Below are 27,263 nucleotides of genomic sequence, written 5' to 3' on the forward strand. Positions count from 1 at the left end.
AAAGGAACTCACACACTGTTAGTGGGAATGATTATTAGTACAGCCATTATGAAAAACAGTATGGAGATTTCTCAAAAAACCTAAAAATAGAACTACTATGTGATCCAGCATTCCCCTATTAGGTTTTATCCAAAGGAACAGAAACTAGTATATCAAAGAGATATCTGCACCCTCATGTTTACTGCAGCACTATTCACAGTAGCCAAGATACGGAATCCATCTGTGTGTCTGTCAACGGACGAATGGATAAAGAAAATGTGTTATATATACAAAATGGAATAGTATTCTGCCATAATAAAGAATGAAATCCTGTCATGTACAAAAACATGGATGAGCCTGAACAATCTTATGTTAAGTGAAATAAATCAGACACAGACCGACAAATACAACATGTTCTCACCCATATGTAGAGCTAAAAGTGAGCTCATAGATGTAAACAGTAGAATCGCAATTATTACAGTCAGGGAAGGGGAGGAAAAAGGGAAGGAAAGGAAGAGGTTGGTTCATGTATACAAAATTACCACTAGATAGGAGGAACAAATTCTAGTGTTCTATAGCACTGTAGGATGAATGTAGTTTAATAACTTGCATGTAGTTCAAATAGCTAAAAGAGAAGATTTTGAATTGTTCCTAACACAAAGAAATGATAAGTGTTTGAGATGATGAATATGCTAATTACCCTGATTTGATCATTACACACTCTACACATGTGTCAAAATATCACTTTGTATCCCATAAATATTTACCATTATTATATGTCAAATAATATATGAATACAATAAAAAATAATACAATTTTTTTTAATTGATATGTGCTCAGGCTTGGAGACGAGCGATAGCTGGAGCTGTCAGGCCTGAGGGTCCTGAGTCACAGGTCCCCACTAGGTCTCAGGAAAAAAAGAAACAGCTATGCTATTTAGAGTTGAAGCATCAGGTAGGAGCAAAACTAGTAAGGGTAACAAGAGTATTAAACATAAAAACCTGGGCTAAAATGCTCTTAGGCTCTTGCAGCTAAGTTGGGGATTGGCCATGGAGACTGGGGAGGGACTAGGACACATCCATGCCCAGGAGAAGAGGGACTGTGACCCAAGATGGGAGTCCAGTAGCTCCAGCTAAGGGGTGAAAAGGCCTGCTGTGAGGCCACACAGTATGTTGATTAGAAACAGAATTCTGGAACCAGATAGCCTGGATTCAAATCCCATCTCTATTAATTACTGGCTGTGTGATCACCAGGCCTCAATTTCAGTATCTGATAAAATGGGTGATAGGAATACTCACCTCAAAAGTGTAGGTGAAGATTAAATGGATTGGAATATGTGAAGTGCCTGGAACAGTCCTTGTCCAGCACAGGGTGTGTGCTACCTGACCATTTGTGTGTTACACGGTCTGAGAACCTACTACTACTTGAAATGTACTCCTAAAGTTTTGTAATTGCAGCTATAAACAATCAAAAGCATTTACCTTCAGGCCAAACAACAAAAAGCTCTAGAGATGCCATTCTTATGTTTATTTAAGGAGTGAATATACTGTTTGTCTATATATGCATCAGGTCTGTGAGGGGATTTAAAAAGATGAATCTGAAAGGATTTAACCTTCCAAGCTAGTAGAGGAGACAAACCCTGTGCACAAATAATTTCAACACAAAAGACAACTAAATCCCTTAGGAAATATACAAAAAAGTGGTAGGGTTGTTCAGAGGGGAAGGTCACTACAACTGGAAGAACCAAGAATGACTTCAGAGGGGTGGGAACATCTTGGACTAAGGAAAAGATCTTAATCTAAAAACCAAAACAAAACATTGCCATGATGGTAGAATCGTGTGTTGCTAATACACACCTAAAGAAAAGCCCTTAACTTTGTATGTCATTCTTCCGTAGTTATCACATTCAGCTTCATGTGTCTTTATACATTTTGCAAGTGTACAAAAACAAAAACTCTCCTTAGTGAAAAGGAAGCTTTGCTTTTTCCTTCTTTGAAGAGTAATCGAAACAAACATTTCTAAAATAGTCCTGTGCTTTTTGACATGCACATATTGGTTGTTCAAAATGTACATCTCCCTTGGGAAATTCATTACATTTTAAATTATACGTGTCTGTTAAAGCATAGATCTGTTTTACCTTCCATGTATTTGTTATTGCTGCTTCTGAAACTTCCTTACAGCCCCAAAGAGGTCTTAATCCCTGTCAAATGTTATTATGTTACCAACTTTTATGTAGTCTTGAAAGGGGTTGTTTATTTAGTTTCAGTGACTCCTTGTTACTGCCAAATATTATTTCATTTCAGCACAGATGTAAGGGGTCCAATGACTGGAATTATTTTACAGCCCTGACATTGTCGAGAGATGGATACCAGTTTAATTATGGACAGCTGAAAATGATCTAGGAGTCACCTGCTACAGATATTTATCATCATTATGAATTTCTCACCAAGCTGTGGTCTGAGCACTTTCACAACGTTCCATTTGTGTTAGACAGACAGTATGATCTATATGGAACCTATATCTTCAGTCACCTTTAAATTTATGTATAGACAGTTTAATATTGCTTGATTATTTTCTTTTCCTCTTCTCAAAGTGAGAAAATATGTTTCAGTCATTCCTGTTCTTTTTCTTTTCTTTTTTTCTGTTTCTCTCTATAGCCCCCTCTCACTACTACCCTTATCCTTTCAGCTGTTTTTTCAATTATGCCTCATTGGAAATTACTCATTACTTAAAGAATGTGAATTGGATAGACTAGACACACACAGGATCAAGTAATGCAATAACTACAATATAGTTGGCCCTAAATAAATGCAGAAAGAATGAAGGAGGGAAGGGAGCAGAGGGAACAGGAAAGGTGGCTGTAAAATTAGAGAACACTATTCATGAAATTCCTCCATCTCACATTTGAGAAGAAATTAATAGCATATTTTTTCCTCTACATCCTCCCCATTATACACTGCACCATAACAAAATACATTTTTACACCTTCACTTTTTATCTCTGCTTCTCTCTAAACAGATCTCAATTTGTCCTTTTCACACTGGACAGAGGGTTAAATAAAAGGGGTAGCCAGGTTATGGCCAGCTGATGATAAATTCAGGTCACTGTCTCACTGCCCAGTTGCTCCTCATTCCATTCCGTTCTCTGCTCTCACAACTTGGGCTGTGGGATCTTCAAAAATCCCAACTCTGTCCTGGATGTATGAATAACCATAAGTACTGACTTTAGTGAACATTTATCATGCGTATGTCATTCATCATGCAAAGTTTTTACATGGGTTATCTCATTTAATTCTGGGTACAGAATTATGAAGTCAACACTACTTGTATTCTCTTTCTGTAGTTCTTTCTGTTCTCAGTTGGGACAATTTTGCCCCCAAGGGAACATTTGGCAATGTCTGCAGATCCCTTTGGTTGTCACAGGGATTGGCTAAACATCCTCCAATGCACAGAAAAACCTCCTATGGTAATTACCTTGCTCAAAATGTCAGTAGTGCCACCATTGTAGATTTTAAAAGGATGAGGTTTAGAAGGGTTAAGTAACTTGCCTGAGGCTCTGTGGTGATATGTGGGAAGACTGGAATGCAAATGGAGCCTGCACTTTTGCATTCAGTTTCAGATACATAGTTATGGCTTCCTCAACTGATTCATCATATCTTGTACCAAAGGAGCTAAAATTCCCCATTGGAATCTTATGTGAGAACATCTCAATACAAGTGGCCCTTTTCAATCATTTGCAAATCATCTGCTCTTCCATCATTTTCATCAGATATGCAGAATCGGGCCCATCTAAACAGCCTTTCACTCTAAACCTGTAAACACACACATGCGCGCGCGCGTGCACACACACACGCACACAGACCACTCAAAGACACACATTGGGGCAATAGTTCCTCTGACTTTCTAATGATATAAGCAAACATAACAAGATGTAAGATAAAAGCAGAATGCATAAGCAAACAATCATACTACCTAAGCAGTAAACTTTAAAGATAGAATATATGGCAACATAGCTTACTATGATGAATAAATTGTATGTATTTAATATGACATATTTAATAATAAACATAGCCCCTTGTATTCTGCAGGATAATTAGATAGAAATGGTAAATAGTCATCAGTATTCTTTTTAAAATATCAATCAAAAACATTCATAATCTTTTTCTGTTTTTATCAATTCTTCAATAGGTGCAAATCAGTTTTGACAGTGTTTTTAATATATTGAGTGTATTTTAATAATCTGAATAAACCCCAAAGGCAGCTGTGCAAACACACATATTTTGTGCACACATGGGCATGCACTCATGTATACCAGCGGTCCCCAACATTTTTGGCACCAGGGGCTAGTTTTGTGGAAGGCAATTTTTTCACAGAGTGGGGAGCAGGAAGATTTCATGATGAAACTGTTCCACTTCCGACATTAGGCATTAGATTCTCATCAGGAGCACAGAACTAGATCCCTCACGCACAGTTCACAATAGGGTCCACACTCCCATGAGAATCTAATGTCACCACTGATCTGACAGGAGGCAGAGCTCAGGCGGTAATGCTCCCTTACCTGCCACTCACCTCCTGCCATGTGGCCCAGTTCCTAACAGGCCATGGACAGTTTAGGAACTGGTCCTAACCAGGGGATGGGACCCGCTGATATATCACAAAAGTCACACACTGCATGCCCACACACATCGTACACAGGCACACACAGGTAGGTCCCAGATCTTACTTGCCAGAGCAGGTTTATTTTGCCTTTACTCCCCTCCCACAATACAGAGTTGCTGTATTTGTTCAGCCCCAGTCATCCACCCACCCTCTCTGGTGCTTATCCTCCTCTGACCCTGGCTGGAGGGAAAGTTCCATTTTCCCTTCAGAGCCTTTCCCCTGAATAACCTAGGCCTGGAGTATAACAGCACCTCCAGACAGGGAAGCCCAGGGGTGCTGCTCTCACCCTTGGCCTACAAGCACCACAAACGCTGAAACTGTGTTTACCCGGAGCCAGACTTAGGCATTTCAAATTTCCAGATTACCTCTTACCCCTAAATTCTAAACTGCCATACCTGTTACTTATTGCTCGAAATTACTTCATCAGTCACTAGTCCCTTTCATTCTATAATAAATAAAAATCTCAAAACATAGCTAACCCACTGGTATAAATAAACTTTATTCAAAGTGAGCTACCAAGTTAAATGTTTTCTATTTTCATGGCAGGAAGGATTTAGAAAGCAAAAAGGCATATCTAGTAGCTAGAAGTGGGAGGGGTGTAACAGAGAGATTTAAAAAGGTAACAGAAAGGAACCAGAAGCAAATTCTGTATTCTTCCTATTCTTGCCCCATACCAGCCCTGTTTATCTAAATCCAAACAAAGACAAATTTCTTGTGTGGCCGCAAGCAATATGTTAGCTTGGAAGCCATAGATTTTCCTTACTCTTCACGTTTAGCACTGTGTAAATCTGAGTACGCCATTGTTATTCAATACGTGTATGTAAGCATCTCCTGCATTAATAAAATTTGCCAAGGATGGTGCTGAAAAGGTATCATTCCTTTCAGTTTGGGAATCAAATAAGAGGGACAGAGTCATGGGATGATTAAATGAATATTATTTTAAATGAAATACCATATTTCACTTTTCCCTATCGTATAGACCTTCTCTGACCAAAACAATAGCCACTAGCCACTAGCCACAAAACAATAGCCAAAGTAAAATTAAAATTATACTTTAATTTTAATTTTAATCAATTAAAAACAAAATTTAAAATTTGTTTTTTTAATCTCATTAGCAATATTACAGTACTCAATAGTCACATGTGGTTTAGCATCTACCATATTGTACATTACAGATAAAGAATATTTTCATCATCACAGAAAAACTATTAGCACTAATATCAACAAATAAGAGTTGGAGAATACTCATTGTTTATATGGGAAGTGGGGGAATGGACCCTTTCATACAGTTTTGGTGGGAACAAAAATGCCACTAACAAAAACACACATGCACTTCATAGAAAAAAAGGAAAACTGAAATTGTTTAAATGTCTATCAATGGGGAACTAGTTAAATAAATTAGCAAACACCCACACAATAGGCGGCTATGCTATTTATTAAAAACCATATACATAAGCAAAACATATCAGCACAGAAAGCTGTCCTGGATGTGTTTTTATGTAAAAACACAAACTACAAAGCACTTAATGTGAATAACATAATCCTGTTTGTGTTTGAATATACATATATGTGTATATACTTTTTACTGTGATAAGAACTATTATACTCTTACTTTATTTAATCAATCATATGTTAGAGAAATCAGCTACCCAAAAGAATGTGTGCTGAAAACCTGTTTGCCCAGCCCTGTGCTAGTCTGAACTGAGTCAAGCTCTAGCTTATGGAGTCTGCTTCTGTTTGCTGAGGCCTTTATATATCCAAAGCAATCCTAAGTCATTCACCTCCCCAAAATAGGTTAAATATGAAGTCATATTCTGTGAATTTTTATAGTTACTGCAATAAACACTATAGGCCTCCAGGAAAGTCCCTGAAGCCAAAGGATTCTTTTAGGGAAACTGGTGGATATTTGGAGCTCCTGGAGGGAAAGTGCTCTCCCAGACCATCTCTCTTCTACTACCCCTCTTCCCTCTGCTTCACACAACCACAGCTTGCCCTTTCCTCTGCCGCCTCACTCCCATAACCTGTGCCATGCAAGAGAAATCCAGATCCAAATCTTTATGCAACCTCGAATATGCAGCAGGTTAAGCAATGATTCAAACTGCTTCATGTGACTTCTTGTAAACATAAAAGGGAAATCATACAGCAGGCTTCATGGGAGTCCATTCTCTCTCTCTGTCTCTCTCTCTCTCTCTCTCTCTCTCTATTTGTCTGTCTTATGTATGCACATATATGCATATATGTATAAATGTGCCTATGTATATATGTATGCACACACACACACATGCATGCATACATTTGGTTTCCATGAGAGCGCCTAGGGCAATTCTAAGCATTGGGCTTGCGCTTACTAATGTAGGGAGGTTCTAGAGAGAGGAGGAATGCTTAGAAGGAGAGAGGACACTAGTGTCTGTAGGTGGACCTGATCCTCAGGCAAGGAAATAATTTGGCTCATTTGGTATATTTTTGTAGGATCAAATCATTAGATAGTAAATATGATGTAAGTCTTTAAACTAGGTCAGTGATAAAGGAAACATTTTTACTTCTTAGTGTGTACAGAATTACAAGCTCCCTAACAGAGAAAAAGCATCTAGACCCCTTAAATATCTTCACGCAATAAAACATAAACATGGCTTCTGCCTCAGCTGCACTCTTTGAAGCTTAATTTCCTCCTTCACCAATCATTCCCGGAACTGAGTGACCTTTGGTCATTCAGTGCAGAGCCTCTCTCCGGTCCTGGCAGGCCTCTCTGCCTGGAGAGCTGACCTGAAGAGGTCCAGGAGACACAGGCTTTGCCTGGCAACAGTTTTCTCCATTTTAATAAGTCTCATTTGCCCGTAAGACTCATGCTTTTTTGAGTTCCTGATTCATGCCAAGCACATTTACTTGACATTTTGTCTTAAAGAGCACTAAGGTTTTAACCCATTTAGGACTGTTTTTCTGACTAGTTCTGGAAGCTTAGATTTTTGCCTAATTACTCCTCAAGCACTGCCACTCACTGCTCCCACGTTCTCTTATGTCTCTCATCTCCCCAATAACTATAGCCCTGGCTAGCTTATCCCCTACTGCACACACATGTGCACAGGTACACACACGTATTTTGACCTAGATGATGGGCAAATAATCTTTACAGTGCTAGAACGTTGAGGATTTGATGATGATTTTAATTAATACAACTAACGCCAGGGAGGAGAAGCCTTTGGAGATGTTATGTGGAAAGATACATTTCCTCTTAAATTCTGTCTCTTTAATTTTTCTTCCCTCAAAAACTTGTCCTTCAAACAAAGATTCCTGAAAGATTCGTTTTTCATCTGAGACCAAACTACTGGCTACTGAATGGGTAGCATTGTGAATTATGGGGCATGAGAAGAAAGAATTTTGAAAGGAAATTAATTTGTAAACATTTTTCTTTTTCCACCTCTTTTAAGAAGGACCCACATACCATGAAAATGTTGTCTCAGATTTTGAGTTCAGCATAGACTTTCATTTTCATTAATTATTCCAGTAATTCACAATATCATTCCCTTTGGGGGATGCACAGAAAGAAAGTGGCATTTAGAGAGTCAAGCCTTTTCAGAGCAACCCTGGGGGAGGCCAAGTATGCCTGGCCTCTGCCATTCCTAATGGTACCAGGGGCAGGCTGTGCCTTTCTGCAGGATGTGGCACATCGAGTCTGCCTCCATGTGGGCAGCCTGAGGGCAGTTCGGGAGGAGGACACTGCCCAGGGCACTCCTCAAGGCTGCCTGTCCACCACTGCTCTCTCTCTCTCTGTGTATGTCTGAATGTCATGAGAACCTGGGTGCCTGGCAAACTGGTGAAGCCCTTCATCACCCGTCTCCCCATGTCAGGGCAGGACCTCACCGTTACTTTGATGCTGTGCTGGATTTTTGTTTGAAACCAGCACTCCACAGATAGTTTTAGACAAACCAGTAATAACGATCATGGCCTGCAAAATACTTTTCTCTCAGGATGTTTCGTTGTGCTTTGAGTACATTTTAACACAGTGAGGTAACATTCACAGACTCCTAAACAAATCACCTCCAGAGACATCCCGTCCATCACCATGACGCCAGGCAGGCTTCACCCAAACCTCCCAGACATAGGTGAATATCCTGTTTTCACAGGTCATCAGGAAAAGAGACTCCACAGCCTCTCTGGGGTAACCCTTTTCAGTGTTGACTTCCCTTCAGCGCTGTCATTATCTTTGTATTAGAGGGAAATGCTAGACTGCCATGACCTTTAAAAACCCACGTTTGAATGTTTTGAATCAGATGTCACAGAGCCTGATTGTCAGCACAGTATTTAGCTGGCATTGAAAAATGCAAACCAAATATTGACATCTACTCTTGGGGTTGGACCCAGTCAGACAGCTTTCACTTTACAGTAAATGCCTGACCTGCCGTCCCCTTAGGATCCCCTTCCACATGGGATCTGGTCATCGTTAAATGGTGAGATTCTGCAGGTGTACTGCTACATCTTTCTGCTCCCAGAAATCACAGCCATCATGTCCCTTTCCCTAAATCGTGTTAGCAGGAGCAGAGCTGCCATAAAAGCACAGCACCGTATTTCCTAGAGTCCTCGCTTAGACAAATGCAAAGATTTTTGATACTTGGTTAGTTCCTTTGGTTTTTAGAAAAGGCAGCTTTAAAGGAATCTTTCTCTGGCTTTCCCCTTCTGTGATGCAATGCGGGAAACCCCAATGTGGTCTCTAAGAGGTCCAGTTACATTTTGGCACATGGTAATCCATAGAGCCTTCTGCAGTTAGAGGAAAATAGGTACCTCCCTTTCTTCCGGCTATTTCCCTTGGCGAAGTAACAAGTCAAAAGGAACTGGACTGGTCAGGAAAGCCCTGACCAAGAGCTCAGACAAGATACAGCTCCGTGAGATGCAGCATGCACAGTCATTGTCTGAGACCAAGGGCCTGAAATTGACACCATATGTGCCCCAGGAGTGATTACTCCGAGGGGGGAGAAAAGCAACATGTCAGAACATTTTAGTAACACCTAATTCATCCCAAGGTTATAAATAAATATGATGCTTGCTTAAAAACAAAAGTCAAAAAATACTTCAACTAGATTACTTCTGTGACAGTGCTTCAGGCAGAGGTGAACTTTATTAGGGAGACAACATGAATAAAGAGAAACACATAACTACTTTTTATGGTATATTTTACGTGATTTTATTTTTTTTGCAGTAAATAAAGTGGTTATAGGGCTCCAAGGAAAAGGGCCCAGATGTTAGAGCGTTGTGTGAAATTTAGGGGAAACAAGCTGTAAAAAACACAGTCATAAAACAGGCTGTCAGTGCCACACATCTGGACAATACAGCTGTATGTTCCTGGTGGCTGTCGTCACCCAAAGAAAACTCAATAACCTTATTTCACCCCAATTAGGCTGCATACCAACATGATCAACATTAAGTTGCAGGGGGGAGCAACATTCATATGGCGCCTTTGTGTCAAGCAGCTTTTATCTTTCATTTGAATTTAGTTACAAAGAAATAAAAGACTGCTAACATAGTCATTTCCACTATTATAAAACCCTATTTAATTTATAATGTCCTAATAAGTCAAAGTTTGACAGGTTGGACTACTGGCTACGCCAAACAACAATAGACTTTCTGTAGCATGAATCACCCTATCAGTCATCCTAAAATGGAGGCCAGCCTGTCTTTTCTCTACCCTTTTCCTGGAGTCTGAGTTTAACACCATCGTTGGAAGCACTCTGCCTTATTGGAAAAAGAAGTCGATATTCAGACAATTCAATTTATTTAAAGTAGAGGGTAAATGCCCCTCTCTGTAGCATTGAGGCATTTTTTCCCTTTTTTTTCAGCCAGCAATGAGATATCTTTCCAGTATGGCAAATAATATAAAATATAAAATTTCCTTTCATCTTTTCATCACTGACAGACTGTGCCAAAGGTTATAAAACATCACTTTTTCTAATAATTGTGTTTCTCTGTAGGTGTTAATGGCAGCAAAAGCAATTATGGATAGCGGAGAGAAATTAACCTTACCACTGATAGGGAAACTCTTGAAATTTCAACTTCTCCAGATTAAATTTAAGGACCAACAGCGACGGGAAAATGAAAAGAAGGTACTGTATGATCTGTTGGGTTTTCTAAAGAGGGCAAACGGTGAATGAAATGGAGCCAGGTTTCTCCAGGGGCACTTCCTCTCTTCTTAAGCCTACCATTAAGTGTTACCTGGCAAATTTGGCTGTCACCTCAACTTCTTAGGGAAAAGGCTGTCCAAAGATCTGGAGGGGTTATGATAAACCCATTAAAAATCGGTTCCCTAAAATATGAAGGTTGCAATATTCAAAGCATGTGCCCAAGATTGTTTCTATGGCAGTATATTTATATAACAAAGTTGTAGCCAAGAAGGGACCCAGGGAAGAGACAGGGGGTCAGGAAAACTAATATGAAAAGGACAGTTGTGGGGAACCCTCACAGTTCAGGTCTGACTATTTAAGATAGTTTATATGATACTCTATAGACATGCCTTTTAAAATAATAGGCATATCGGTACCTTCATAATAATCTGAATATTTCAGCAACAGTCCATCACTTCTACTCCTATATTACACATCTGATAATTTCTTCATACCTGGATTTTTCATTTAATTTGCTTATAGAAATCAATCTGTGTGTTTTCCAAAGACTCATATTTGCATATGAAAAATATTTCAAAATGCTGTTAGCAAACTGCTACCAGGTTCACATCCATTAGCTATCATCATAGCCCAAAATAAGATTTTTTTTAATTTTCCAAATCATGCTGAATTATGTTTGGAAAACCCAGTGCTTCAGTATGTACATATGTAATGTTTGTGTCTGCATGTGTATGTATGAAATGGATTTGCATATGAAGTCATTTCTTTTTGCCTTAAGTGGAAAAGGCAAAATCAATTCACAGAAGCAAAAAGAGAAAAGTGAAAATGTTCCAATAGTGCCTTCTTCACCTTTTCAAGACCCCCAAAACCTAGGTTTCCTATTTAAATTGGCCTCCCAGCAAGATAATTGTAAAAAAAAAAAAAAGCCACTTTCTATTTCAATATAGGGCTTTATGATTTTTAGAGATAATTCCCGTATAGCATCTTATTAGGGTGGTACATATGGTGCCCAGAAAAATTCTACTCATATTACCACAATTGATAGTATAGTTTTCCATCTAGTGAAACTCTTTCCATCATGTTGGGGGAGTTGTACATTAAGAAGTACTCAGGGTAATTAAGACTTGGCAGAAGAAAAATTGGAAAATTTGAAACTAGTATAGAAACATCTCTTGCCTCTTTAAATTCCAATGCCATATGGGAATCTGAATTATAAAAAGCAGACTGTAATTCTTGCAAAAATTTCTGCACTTTCTGTTTGCTTTGCCCTTTCCCACAGCACTTAGAAATAGTGTGCTAAAGAGCAGCAGTTTACTTGTTTACCACTTATTGCATCATTAATTGTTTATTATAGGAGTAGATTGTAGGTTTCAGTTAACAAATTTTAAGTAAAAACAAATAAAATATTCTAGTAGCTTGGAAAACGTTTTAAAAAGCTTGCAACAATATAAAAATATTTTTGCACCATTATTTTACTCAGCATTGCTTTGAAATGTGAGCTCTAATAATACAATTAAGAGGTTCTAAAGATATGGAAATAATCTTTATCTGTTGAAAATTTGAGAGTTCTGGGTAACTGGGGCATGAACCTTAGAGTTTTTATTTTCTTTTAAGTATTAATACAGTAAGAGAACTTTTGAGCAATTAAGAGCCAATGATTACATAATCTAATATGACATCTCCATTATTTTGGGTTCCCAAAGCACCAACCCCAAATCTCTGAGTCACAACTGTATGAGTAAGTGCTAAATAAATTGATGAAAACACATTGGAATGGAATACAATCAGGAAAATACTCCTGGTAAAGGGGAGATGAAGGCAGTTGTTTGTGGGATGATATCATTGATGTTCATTTCAACAACACTGCCTAAGAGGTCAGTTGAAACCATCAAGGCTAATGCTTGTCAGCCAAGGAGTTTGGCAATAAACGAAACAAGCAGAAAGTATGCAAAGCTGACACCGTGCTGTGGATTAGAATATGAAAAAAAAGAAAAGAGGACTTTACCTATATCTTTTCATCTTTCCTGAACCCACAGTGAGATTCTGAAATTTCTACAAGGTTAGTGACTGACTCCCCAACTTTTTAACATTAACATATCTATGTAGATGTTGTCTTTCAAATGTTAATTAATTGCTTACATCTGTGCAACCCAAAGTGTTTTGTATATTCTATGTTTAATTTTTGAAATTGTATTTTTAAGAATCAGTGCTTGAAAAATATCTGTAATAGAAATTATAGAAAATCTTAGGTGAAAGTGAGGGCAAAAATAAGTAATATAACTAGGTACCTGTTCTAATGTTTTAGTGTTTCACTATATATTTGATGCTGTTTTAATCAACCAAAACTTTTGAAAAAAAGATAAATATAGTTTTAATTGCCAAATACAGTGAAGAAATACCATTCTTTTCAACTTCACTGCTTTTAATAACATTTTAGTCTGGGCTATGGTTAACATTGCTTTTGCTTTCTGCTTTGCAAGAAAGCTTGCTGGGTAATTCATTTTATAAGAAATACGAGGAAAGATACTTCTAAAATGAACAGTTTTAAAACCTTCAGCATGTAAATTTCTGGTATACAAATGCCAGCCTCTAATTGCAAATAACTTAAATCTATCTGAAAACATTTATTTATTTGGAAATACCTTGTTGATGAACTCCAAATATAAATATCATGAAGAAAATGTACTGTATTTCCATAAACATATTTTAGCATTTTAGAACTTCTGAATATGACTTTCTCACACAATAATTCTAAATTAGTTTGATTTTATTATATCTTAAAACTTAAATAAAAGTGTTTTATTTAGAAATATATTTTTCTTACATCCTTATCTCAACATTTGCTTTTGCATTTTTATTTCTATATGTTGTTAATTTATTAATTCAACAAACACTTACTGAAACATTTACAAAAGCAGTGTACTGAACACACATATTCTCATCATGTTCCTTATAATTATAAAATAAATTGTTTGGTTTTCATTCTGATCTATTTTGATTTAGTCATTATCTGAATATTGTATATCTACTCACATTTTTGTGAGTAGATATTAACTTCAACTTTTAACTTCAACTTTTGTATTATATATTAATTATGAGCACATTTAAAATCAAGACAATTTTGAACCCAAATATTTTCCTTATATTGAGAATTCAACTAAAAGAAAACACTTGATAATAAAAAGAAATGAAAAAAAAGCTACGATACAAAAAGTCATTAACTATTTAAATAATTGGCCAAATAAAATCTAGTCTTAGGTTCCTTTGTGTTGAGTTCAGAATGTTTGCACAGGTTTTGGGAGAAGATCCAAATATATTCCAACTGTGCTTTTAATTTATGAATTCAAATAAGTCGTCCATATTTCCTTAGATGTTTTTAGAAAGCGTATCTTTTTTGTAAAAGAATAGTTCTTTCTTTTGCTAGCTTATATGCATGGTACAAAGTGCCTTATTTCCTGATGTACTAGAATTGAAGAGAAGGAAGATAGGTGGTAAAGAACTAGGGAAACTTTTTGTAACACTGGTAAACTATTCTTCAAACAATTCAAAATTAAAAGTGTCTACATTTGATAATATATCATGATGAAGCCCCGAGCAACCCAGAGCCTCCTCCAAAAGAGAGACAAAGAGAAATTAGAGTAGTTTTCACAGACACCTTCCAGCTTCCTCCAGTCCAAACTCCAAAACACTGGAAACCTGCCAATGTAATGCCATTTGTGTGTGTGTGGGGGGGGGGGGGGGGGGGGCTGTTTAAAAGAAAAGCCATAGGGACATACCAGGAAATTACAGGCTGGTTAGTTTTGATTCAGTTGTGGTTAAAATCTTCAGAAACTATTTTAAGAAATCAAACAGAGATAGAGCAGGGACTCGGTTTAGAAGGACCCGTGTGGTTTCAGGAAAGGAATAACTTGCCTCACTAACTGGATGGAATTCTTTGAGGGTGGATTATCGAAATGAGGATCCCACTAAAAGGGATGTTGAATCTAAGGAGCTTCAAAAGCTAACAATTCAGGAGAAATAATAAATGACCCCCCAGCTGGCTTATCCATAAAATAGAGGAGTCCTTTCCTAATTGGCTTGCTTTTAATTAATGAAAACTTTTTACAGACTTCAGGAAAAATGCAAAGAAACATACATCTTTAACATACAGTAGTACTTTAAAATACGGAAGAGCTGTGATTACAGCAGCTAGTAATTATAGTTACCTGTCATTATTGACTATTTGGCACAGTACCAAGCCCTCTGCACACATTATATCATTTAATCTTTTAAATGACTTTGTGAGGTACAGAATATTATTCCCAGGTTGCAAATGGGGAAACTGAGGGTATGAAAAGTTAAGGAATTTTCCCAAGGCCAAACAGCTACTCTCAGTAGAAGAGCTGGGATTCAAATCCAGAACTGTCAGACTCCAAAGACCATGCTCTAAACCCCAGTACATATCCTTCCTAAGTGTGTCTCAGTAATTATGAAATGGCACTCTTGGCTCACAAATCAGTGGAGTGCCTGCCCAGAGACATTTCCCTGTAGGACCAATGACTGTGCTCAGTGATCTACTCACAACCATCTGGTTCCACTAATTACACTGCATTCAGCATCCTCAGGTTAAATAGGGGGATAGTGGTCAAGGGAAGGAACAAAACTCACCAAGGAGGAATGCCCTTAGCTAACCAACCACTGATTCCAAAGGGAATCCTGACTTAATTTCCAGTCCTGCCCCCGACCCAGAAATGGCTCAGTCTCTGGGGGAATCTCTTAAAACTGGACATCCAGAGATTGTTCCTAATGTCCTTCTGCATGGTAAGGTAGGATAGCATTGGCTGATCTAGTACTAAAGTCTTTCATAGACTACATGGAAAATACAGAAAAAGAAAAGCAAAACATTCACAATGTGTAACCCGATTATAATTGATGTTAAGATTTTGGCATTTTTCTTTCTGTTTCTTTCTGCGCATTTGCTTCTTTACACAGCTGTAATAATTGTAAAAATCCACCCCTTTTTCAGTTAAGATAGATTATAATTTCTACTCATTATCACAGTGTCCATTCTATCATTATTATTGGTTTTGTAATATTTTATGGACTACCATAATTTTCTTAACCATTTCTCTATCATTGAGCATTTAAGTTATTTCAATATCTTTTCATAATAAACCATGTACTTTGCAGTATAGAATTCTCTATATTTTGGATAATTTTCTTAGCATAGATTTATTGAATTGGATTAATGTTTTAAAATGTTCCCATAACCTTGTATATTCAAAGTCAGTCCTATGGCCTTTTAGACCTAGTTCTCCATTTAAAAAAGAAAAAAATGGCTCTTGGTCAAATGAGCATGGAAATCACTGTGTATTAGATACAACTCTTGAAGATATTTAAGAACATAATAGCTAATTAAAGATGAAGGAGTTTTGTGAAAACCACTCTATTTAATGTTGTTTAACTTACTGTCTCTCAAATTTATGTGATCTTATACCTTTTTTAAGCCTGTCTCTTGTCCCCTAGAATAGATTGTTTATGAGATAGAGTGATATATTGAAAGAGAACTAGAGGAACACTCAGAAAACCCAGTTTCTCATAAACTACATAATAGAGTGAATTAGTTACAAACTCTGTGAGCATGTTTTCTTATCTATATCCTCAACAACACTATTCTGAGGATCTTATTATAAATTTTATATGAAATATGGTTATACATGAATATGTATATGCATTATTATTATTTTTTTTTTTGAGACAGACTTTCATTCTGTTGCCCAGGCTGGAGTACAGCGGCATGATCTCGGCTCACTGCAACCTCTGCCTCCCAGGTTCAAGTGATTCTCCTACCTCAGACTCCCAAGTAGTTGGGATTACAGGCATACACTACCACACCCGGCTAATTTATTTTTTATTTATTATTATTTTTTTTTTTAGTAAAGATGGGATTTCACCATGTTGGCCAAGCTGGTCTGAAACTCCTGACCTCAGGTGATCCACCCACCTCAGCCTCCCAAAGTTCTGGAATTGCAGGTGTGAGCTAGTGTGCCCAGCCTGCATTAGTCAGGAGAATTGCTTGAACCCGGGAGGTGGAGGTTGCAGTGAGCTGACATCGCGCCACTGCACTCCAGCCTGGCAACAGAACGAGACTCTGTCTCAAAAAAATAAATAAATAAATAAATAAGATGAAGTATAGCTATTTATCATCAGTTCCACTGACATTTACCATTTACCTTCCTTTCATTGTAAGGAATTAGGAGAATGAATACTTATTAGTTATAATTGAATTTTGACATCAAGAAGTCATTTAGAAATAAAATATAATCTAAAATATGTTGAGGCATCCAATAACTAGGTTGCCCTATTTTTTTATTTCTCCCTTTAGAAAGTGAGAATAACTTAAGATTAAGGGTTCTAGGTAGATGTCACTTGATATTCAATTGAATATGTGAAATGCCAACACTTTTCCTGGTTATTGCTGAGACAAGAATCTCGCATCTGCTATGTAACTTAACTGGTTAAGAAATCTCTGTGCCTATCCAAAGCCTTCTCACAGTAGGAGTCATCTAGATGTTTTCTGTACATACTGCATTAAAAAAAAAAAACAAAAATAATCTGTAGCAAACTTGACTCTTCCTTCATATGCTGGGGAACATGTGTTCCCCAAACATGATGGAGAGAAGGACTTTTTGAATATGCCCCTTCTAAATTTTTGCCCTGAATTGACAAGAGTTCCCTCTGAATTTTTAAAGTTATGAGTGAATGACCATAGTATGGGAACATGCATGCCATGTTATCCAGAAGCAAGAAAGGCCAGAGAAAGAGTTTGTATGAACTAACTTGAGTTTATAAATGAGGGGGTCAGCTTTGCTGAATGTGCCTGATCTGGTTAACTCCATTCCCACTCCCAGATTTCAATACATAAACCCACAGGTGAGAAGGGTTTACTTAGAATATGAGAAAAAGGAAATGAAAGATAGGAAATGATTTTGCTATGATTGGGGCTTGATACAAAAGGATGTTTCACTTTGAAACCAAGGTAGAATCCTAGGGGCCAACCAGTCAATCATTGTCCAGAATTAGAGGGACAAAGAGACTGTCCTGGTTCAGCTTCAGTATGGAGGGTGGGAGGAGTGAGGGATAGACTGAATCCAGGAGAGGAACAGGTAGACCACCATTATGGTCAGCCATGGGGGGAGAGCAGAAGGCACTGGGTAGGGTAAAGAACATGTTCAAAAATCCACCAAGGACATCTCGACCTGGATCCAGAACCCAGGAAGACCTGGGTACTTCCATTCGCTTTTATTGTCTGCATATATTTTCTCTGCACCAGAGAATCCTTTCTTTACCCAGGAAGTTCTTTAGATAGTAATACGTACTCTACCAATTGAAGATATATCACTGTTAAATGGAAAAATGCAGGACACCAAGTTATACAGAGAGAACAATAACAGTTATGTAAAAATGATGCAGAAAATTAATTTGAAAGAATGCATTGCACATCTTCTTCACTCATCTTCCCCAAGTGGTAGAATTATGGTGGCTTTTTAAGCTCTTTATAGTTTTTCCAAATTTTTAGTAATAATTTTTATAAGAAAAAGTTATTTACAGAAGTAAATCAGGATTTATAAGGGTCCTCTTTAAAAATACTTTTAGCTGGGCATGGTGGCATGCAACTGTAGTCCCAGCTACTCGGGAGGCTGAGGTAGAAGGACTTCTTGAGCCCAGGAGTTTGAGTCCAGTCTGGGCAACAGAGTGAGACTCATCTATAAAAACTTTAAACATTTTTAATACTTTTGCAAAGGTGAGGGAAGTAAATATTGATAATTTTAATGTTAATGGAAATTAGTTTAACATATACTGTTCTCCAGTCTTCCAAGTTTGGCCTTGCTAGAGGAATGCAAAGGTAAAAAGAAAGGGGAGAAAGGAGAAGTGGGCAGGGAGAGAAAGGGAAGTGAGCAGGATGAGTGGCTGAGGCGGGTGGAGTGCTCTGGAGAAAGGAAAGGGCATCGAGCAAGTGTGCTTCAGCCCCTGGGAAGAGAGAGTAGAGGGAGGCAGACAGGTTTGGAGAAATCAGGAGAGCATCAAAGACTGAGACAAGAGTATCATGGAAATAAAATGAGTTCAGGGTTTGAAGTCAGACCAGCACTCTGTACCACAGTTGTGTGTCTTAGGACAAACTCTGTATTAATTTACACAATGGGAATAAAATTACCCATCTTACAGGTTGCCTTGTGAGATCAAATTAAAGATGATGATATCTGGAAACTATACTCTGCTACTGGAATTTATCACTTCCTTTGAATATTTGGTTGTAGTCAGCCCTCCTTTCTGCAGAATCCCAAGAACCAAAGAGAAGAAAGGGCCAGAGAGTTCATGAGCTTCTAGAACTCCAGTCTTTGCTAAAGTGGCTTCAAAGGGATGAGACTTATGTGGCTGCACAGTCTCTCACACCCTGCCTAGAACCTGGAGGGCCAGAGGGCCTCTTACTGTCTAACCCATGATGGGGAGGGGTAACTGTGAAATGATGAAATGAATGAATGAACACATAAATGAATAGATGTTTTTTCTTCCAGGTAAACTTTAAAATAGTTTAATCTAAAATGGTTTCATCTTTTTAGATCAAAAGATCACTCTGAGATTTTATTTAAAATTGCAGTTGTAAAAGTTTCTGGTGTGTTTTGATGGCCACGTTGGAACTTCTCTGTAGCAGGACCAGCTGTCTACCAACAAGCTGCACAGGGTGTTGCAAATTAGTAAATATGCCATGACCCGAAGCTTGGCTGTTAGAGAGCCCTGCGTGAGTCTTACCAGTGCTTCCAGGTCAACTGCACTCAGGGGTACTGACTTGTGCCTTACAAACCCATTAAAAAAGAGCATGGGTGATAGACCCAGACTGGCCTGGCTTTGCCACATACTGACTTTGAGCTTGAACAACTAATTGCCCTCACTAAGACTCAGTTTTCTCCTCTGTAAAATGAAAATGATGCTCTACCTATTGTAGTTATTGTGAGGACTTGACAAGATAGAATATTTGGACTATAGTAAGAATGTAACAAATAGAAATGTAATATTAGTGATAGTGATAAGGATGATAGTAATAGTGACAATGACAGCCATGATTAGAATAGCCACTTACTAATTTACTACTGTAAATATTACTGTCAGTTTTATGGGACAGACCCCTCAGCATTAACTGAAAGTTTTCTCCCTGTAGACAAATTGTACATAGGAAGACAAACTGTCAGAAAGTTATGTAGTACCTCAAGTCTTAACTAGGGGAGTTAGTTTAATGGTTTACAGTCCTAATGGCCTGATGCAGCCCCCTGACCACATGGCTGTAACTCCCAGGTTACCCAGACCTTCCTATCTGTCTATCAGGAAATCTCTGTCCTGGACAATTTTGAATTAACACTGGCATTCTCTGCCTCTCTGATTCTTCTTTCTTCTTCCTTCTTCCTTCTTTCTTCTTCTTCTTCCTCCTCCTTCTTCCTCCTCCTCTTCTTCTTCTTCTTCTTCTTCTTCTTCTTCTTCTTCTTCTTCTTCTTCTTCTTCTTCTTCTTCTTCTTCTTCTCTTTCTCCCCTTCTTCTTTTTTTTTGATGTTTTTTATTACTGAGGAATGCTCTTCTTACTGGCCTCTTAGTTCTCTAATGATCATTTCCTCCTCTCCACCTAAGCCATTGCCTCCCTTGAATCTTGTCATCGCTGAAGCCCTCATCACCTCCAAAGTCTTGAGATCTCCTGTTCTCTAACCTTGGAAATTTCCTGTCCTTGTCTCTTATTCATAATCCAATATCCTCCTACATAATTTCTTCAACCACATTATAAATCCCAGTCCATAGATCCCAACACTTTCTATTCATTGTCTTCTCCTGCTATTCGTTTGGCTTAGGTTCCATGATCCAATCAATATCATTTCTCTGCTCACTCCTGATTCCCCTGGCTCTTCTCTCCTTCCATCACAATCATATTGCAAAACTCCTCCCAGGATGAACTCAGTGATCCATCATTTTCATTTCCATTCCTGAGCAGCTAAACATAAATGGAGAAATTCACACAATTAGACTGATTTCATTTAAAATTAACAATCTCAACATTTTCAATAAGTTCTTACCACTGGCAGAGTCCTACCATATTACCTCAGTAAGCTTGCTCCCCAACTCTCTGGCATAAGATAACTCTTATGTCATCTTCCCTATTCAAACCTCCTACCTCTTTCCTGCCTTTTCTCAGTTGATGACTTTGCCTCATGCTTCACTTGAAAAAACTGAAATGTTTTCTCAACACCATCAAGATGTCTCTGTTTCTTGCACCCATCCTCTTCTTGTTGTTCTTAGTTATGAAACTAAGAAATTCCCTCTCCTTCTATCAATTTCCAGTCATTGACACATTCTTTTGTTCCTATCCCATGTTGACTCCTGGAGAACTTTAGTCTCCTCAGCCCCATATCTTCACTGTCTCCTTCTCTACTGGATCATTCCATCAGCCTGCAAGCATAACATCTCTTGACTTTACATATATACATACCTTGACCTTATACCCCCCTTGCATCCACTCACCCACTGAACAACTCAGAGCTCTGGTTCTGCTTCACAACCAAACTTCCAGAAACAGTTGTCCACAAAAGTGATTTCTCTATTGATACTGCCCTCCTATTTTCCACCTCCACACTCCACCATAATTGCTCTTAATGTTACCTACAACTGCCAATTCTTGTCTTTTTGCCCTTTTTGGTTTCTTAGTTCTCTAGCTTCACACTATATATTTTTTCCTACCCTTTTAGCGACTTCTCTATCTCTTTTTGCTGGCATCTCTCCCTATACCCATTGGTAAGCATGGAGTCCCTAGCATGATCTCAGACTCAATTCTCATATTTCTCAAGAACCCTCACCCATGGTGATTCATCTCTTCCCATGCAATTAACTACTATCTGTATGTTATGCACACCTGAAATTGTAACTGTAGCCAAATTTCTCTTCTGGGGAGAGAATGTGTGTATTGAATTACCTTCTTGACCTCTCAAGAGCCATCTCAAAGTTGACATAACACTGTTAATATTCTGTCCACCTTAAGTAAAAACCATTTATCACCCTAGTCTTCTGTATCTGTTTAAATGACACCATCAACCACCCAGTTTCTCAAACTAAAATCCACAGTATTATCTTAATGTACCTCCTTATTCAGACTTCATATCTAATCTTTCAACCCATGAAGTTTCAATACCCAAAATATATCTCTATCTATTTTTCTTCACTCTGTCAACACTTTAATCTGAGTCACTATTGGGTTTTATCTGGACTATTGCGAGAGTTTCCTGAATCTTCTGGTTTCCAATCTTGCAAAATCATAGAGCTCATCTACTTCAAACCCTTTAAAATCTTGCCATTGCATTTTAGTTAAGACATAAACTTGTTATCTCTACCTTGAAAGCCCTGGATGCCCTGGCCCATGCCTTGCCTCGCACACCTTATCTTGGGCTACTCTGCACCTCCACTGCTAATTTCCCTGCTGGGCTCATCTCCTTTCAGTTCTTTGAACACGCCTGACTTCTTATGCCTTAGGGCCTTCACATACACACATACACACACACACACACACACACACACACACACAACATTTTCCCTGCTTCTTATGTGTATGACTCTTGTCTTTGAGGTCTTTGCTCAAATGTCACTTCCACAGAGAGTCATTCATCACCTACTTATGAAAGTGTTCTCAATTGTGTTTCTATAACTACAGTGGGTTTTATTCTTCATAGCAGTCATTAAAATTTATAGTTACATTTTTATCTGTTTGTTTGTATTTCTTTTTCTCTTTCTTTCCCCGTAGGCTGTGAGCTCAAGGGGCAGAGCCCAGCCCCATTTTAGGCACCGATTTATACCTGGTGCAGAGAGAAATGCTAGGACCCTTTCATTCCTCTGTACCTTACCTGTGCTCTCGTTGCTGCCTCTACCCAGTGTTGTGAATGATACCTGCAGCCTCCACTGATGTTTCCCTCTGCTGCTGAGGAAGCCTGGGACAGAAATTGAAGCTCATAAAAATATTCACTGAATGAATGAATGAGTAGATGAATACAAACATCCCATACATTTTCAGAACTTCTGTTCTCAATGAAATTCTATTGTTAAGATTACCACATTTGTGTCATTGGGAATCGACTAAGGGAGATGTGTGTAAAGTCTGGCAAGCTTGACTTTGGCAATGCCCTCCTTTCCTTCCAATCCCCTTTTTCGGTCTGGCATGGAGCGGTTCCCCCGGACCTCCACTTCCACTCCAGGGATATCTTTTCTTCTTTGACCCTAGCTCTTCTAGGGAGTTAATTTTACCACTTATGTATGTTCTAGCCACGTTGGATTTCTCTTCACTTTCTAGAAATGGTTAAGACCGTTTCACAGTCTGTACCTGCTTCCACCCCAGGCTGTGAGTGACACTTGAAGACCCTGCTGATGATGTTCCCTTCTGCTTAGGAGCAAGTACAGATTGTGGCAGTTTCATTACCACTAGAGCCATGGGTGCTAGAACCCATGGGCACCACTGGATGCCAAAGCTAAACTGGGCCCTCTGGAGCCCTTAACATCCAGAAGCCACATGGAGTAGGGGAAGTGCTCCTCTCCCCTTCTGTGTCACATTCTGTTAGCTGGGTGTCAAAGCAGCATATCTTCTCTCCCCATCTCTAATGTCATAGAGTTTTTCAAATTTGGATTTTGTGGCCTCAGGTAGATATCAGAGTCCAAGACATTGCAATAATGTAATTAGTTTTGTTTTAATTTTGTTAAGTAGGGATAATAATAGCAATATAAACTTATTCCAAGTCTTCTGCAGGGCCACCTTATGATCCAGTACTGCCACAACATTTCAATGAGTACAACTAATTCGTATTAATAAACATATGAACTGAAAGTGTAATTACATTATGAAGTACTGCACAACATTTTTGGCAACTGTTTGGAAAGAAGGAAAAGCGGGGTGTTGGGGTGGAATTAATCTTTACATGGCACATGCCAATCTAAGCACGCCCCAGAGCATCATGGAAGGAATTCGTGTTGCCAACTGATGTTTTATTCTGACCCCATCTTTGAAGGCATCAAATAGCAACCATTGGTTATGTCTGCACATTCTTTGGTAGGATTATAATAAAAATACTTAGTTAATGCTAAGTTTCCCAAAGAATATTTTAATCTTTTTTAAAAAATTGGTCAATACGTTACTTGTACTATGACATGCTTTATCAAGGAGATTTTAGCAAAATATCTCTTTTCCTTTTTATTTTTAATTCTTGTTTTGTTTTGTTTTTAATAACCAACCCCAACTCTCTCTGAAACTCAGACAGAGGCTCTCCAGGGCTAGACTAAAAGATAAACCTAAACTCCTGACCCCATTATATACTCAGAATTATCTTCCTGCCCTACCTTCAAACCACTGGGGTGGCTTCTTAGGCCACACTTGGCTCTCCTGTAGGACTGATTCTCTTCCAGAAGTCTCTGTGTAACCAGCTTTCTGACACCCACCCCTCCAGTCCTCATACATAAATGTGCCTTGTCACAACTTAAGCTGGAATCTCCACTAAGCTGACTTATAGAATGAATATATAAAAAATAAAGAGTATACAAGTGATTGAATGAGATGAAGAATTAATTCACCTGGCAGTAGAAAAGCCATTGCTTGCTCACTATTTGATTTGGAGAAAAAAGTGTTCTCTCATTCCAGGTAATAGAAGACAAACTTAAATTAGAAAAGGATAAAGGGAAAGCAAAATCTCCTAAGGAGAAAAAGGCTCCAAGTGCCAAGTCTGCCAAAGGAAAGGGAAAAGATCAGCCTGAGGCCAATGCACCAGTGAAAAAGACCACCCAGTTAAAACGGAGAGGAGAAGACGACGACACTAATCGTTACATAGGTCAGTAAGGCGCTATTGCTGGCGGTGCCTTTCACGTGTTTCACTCCCATGAGTGAAACACAGTGGTAATAAAATCAGACCAGTTAATTTGGGAACTCACATAGAGTGCATAGTTTCCTGACCCCAATTCCCTCACAATCATTTTGCCCTAGATAGAGACACTAGAATTTTCCTGCCTCACGACCTGTGATGCAATTGGAGCAGTCATCCCAATAACTCTGCTTAGTCTTTCCCAGCCTTTCCACTCGTTAGAAACATAAATCACTTACTCCCATGACACCCTGAGAGAAAAAGATTTCTATTTGCAATTCATTTGTGTCTGTAAGCAAATTTTTCTTGAGACAGGGTCTTCCTCTGTCACCCAGGCTAGAATGCAGTGGCACAATCATGGCTTATTACAGCTTCAAACTCCCAGGCTCAAGCCATCCTTCCATCTCAGCCTCCCCAGTAGTTGGGACTACAGGCACACGACCATGCTCAACTTTTTTACTTATTAATTTATTTTGTACAGACAGGATCTCTTTATGTTGCCCAGAGTGGTCTTGAACACCTGGCCTCAAGTGACTCTCCCTCCTCAGCCTCCCAAAGTGCTGGGATTACAGGCAAGAGCCACTACACCTGGCTCTCTTAAACAAATATTTATTAAGCATGTGTCTTGCTAGGCCACATTTACACAGTGCAAATAAATGTTGAGATAGCCAGTTGACTGTGCCACCAAGGAGCTTACTATCTTGTGCACATATAGGAAAGTCAGACATAATTATAAAGCAAAATAAAAAGTGATTATGGTCATGAGTGAAACGCAGTGGTAATAAAATCAGACCAGTTAATTTGGTGACTCATATAGAGCACATAGTTTCCTGACCCTAACTCCCCTACAATCATTTTGCCCTACCTAGATAGAGACACTAGAATTTTTCTTACATTTTAGTTTATTAATATAAAAATGATTCATCCTAGGCAGCTGTAAGTAATTCATTCCTGCCTTCCCTTGAACACAAATGAGCTACTTGTTGTTATCTGCATATTTAAATGAGATAGCAGAGGGCTTTCCCATCCTTTACCAGTTGACTCCCCTCATGCATCTCTGCTCTAAATCTAATAGACTTGGAAGAAGTGATGTTATGAAGTCTATGGGCAACGTCAACATTGATTAGTTTAGTGCTAGAAGAAAAGTCATTACTTAAAAATGAAAAATTGTGCCTCTGTTGCACTATTTATGTATTGATATTAATGGGCTTTTGTGAATGTAGTGCTTTTGTGTACCATGTGCCATCAGTATTAACTTGTAACAATTCTCACCCTCCAGAATGTCACATTCCAAAATAAACTTATGTTTTAATATTCATAAAACAGTATAACCAGGGCCAAATAAAGGAGAAAAATGTTAGGAAAGTGCACACTATGTATTTTAAATTTTTAATGCAATAAATACATAGTTACTACATAATCCATCCTCGGATTCACACCCATTGACCTAAGTGCATACAATACTTTTTAAGGGAGCATGTCCATATTCAATATTTCCCTCTCCTGTAAACACCTCTAGTTATAAAATACTACAAAGCTGTAGCTATTTGTAATTCAGGAGTAAAGCCAGATGTTGCTCAAAAGAGATTAGAACCCAGAAAAGTTACAGGCTAAACTCTTTAACAAAAACCCAAGCACACATTTTCCATGACCACAAGCCCCATATAGGTTTGTCCTTCTAGTACGCCTATGTCTCATTTGCAAAAGTGATTTAATATTTTGTAAAACAGTCACAGCCTTCTTACTGGAAGAGCAATAATGAAAAACAGTCAACATGACTGCATTCCAGCCAACTGGATCATTTTTGGCAAGCCAGAGGGATTATAAATGCATGCATAATGTATATAGCCATTGAACTGGCTGAGTGCAACCTGCTCTCTTTTACAATGATGGCTGCTCTGCTTTATGGTATTTTGAACAGACGATGAGCCAGATGATGGTGCCCAACATTACATTATAGTCGTGGGCTTCAACAATCCTCAGCTATTAGCAATTATGGCTGAGCTTGGCATTCCTATAACCAGCGTGATTAAAATATCTTCAGAGAATTATGAACCTCTGCAGTCACACCTGGCAGCAGTTAACCAGCAGCAGGAAGTTCTTCTTCAGCCAGAAGGTATGCAGTCTGCTACACAACTTATTGAGTCCTTCAGTATTACCCACTGTCCTTAAAATACAAGTATAATTTTCTGTCCAAAACATAGTCATACAATTCGTACATTATTAAATCTTTTCAAAACTTTGATTTGCTATTTACTCTGCTTGCACCAGCCAAGTGTTGTAAATTTTGCAAATTAAAATCATACCCTGTGTTTATATCATACCCTGTGTTATATCCCTGTGCAGCCACAGAAAACAGGCTGCAGGTCAGAAGACTTGGTTATCCAACTACCTTTCTCTGGAGCATTTGATCTATAAGTTTTACCTAAAGGATGGGCTGGATGAATCACTGTTAATAATCTGTTCTTGCAGAAGTCACGTCACCAAGTAGCCCAAGGGAGGTCACAGGCTTCTTGCCCTGTTCTGCTGTTGGCTTATTGTGAGAAGTCATGGGGGTGCTATATGTTCCTAGGCTTAGACTAGCAAGTGGTGGGATGAAGTTCCAATCATGC

At 38.4% G+C, this 27,263-nt stretch overlaps 1 protein-coding gene across 8 annotated transcripts in view; it reads left to right on the plus strand.

Moving 5' to 3' along the window:
- Positions 1-27,263, plus strand: part of SPAG17 (sperm associated antigen 17) — a 241,103-nt gene that overhangs the window by 64,978 nt on the left and 148,862 nt on the right. For all 8 annotated transcript variants that reach the window (XM_073008447.1, XM_007977401.3, XM_073008444.1 and 5 more), the window contains exons 4-6: positions 10,598-10,729; positions 24,435-24,621; positions 26,573-26,767. In XM_073008447.1, the coding sequence (XP_072864548.1) occupies positions 10,598-10,729; positions 24,435-24,621; positions 26,573-26,767 (514 nt within the window). The remainder of the gene's footprint in view (positions 1-10,597; positions 10,730-24,434; positions 24,622-26,572; positions 26,768-27,263) is intronic.

Source organism: Chlorocebus sabaeus, chromosome 20, assembly GCF_047675955.1.
Source record: "Chlorocebus sabaeus isolate Y175 chromosome 20, mChlSab1.0.hap1, whole genome shotgun sequence".
In the NCBI taxonomy this organism is placed as follows: Eukaryota; Metazoa; Chordata; class Mammalia; order Primates; family Cercopithecidae; genus Chlorocebus; species Chlorocebus sabaeus.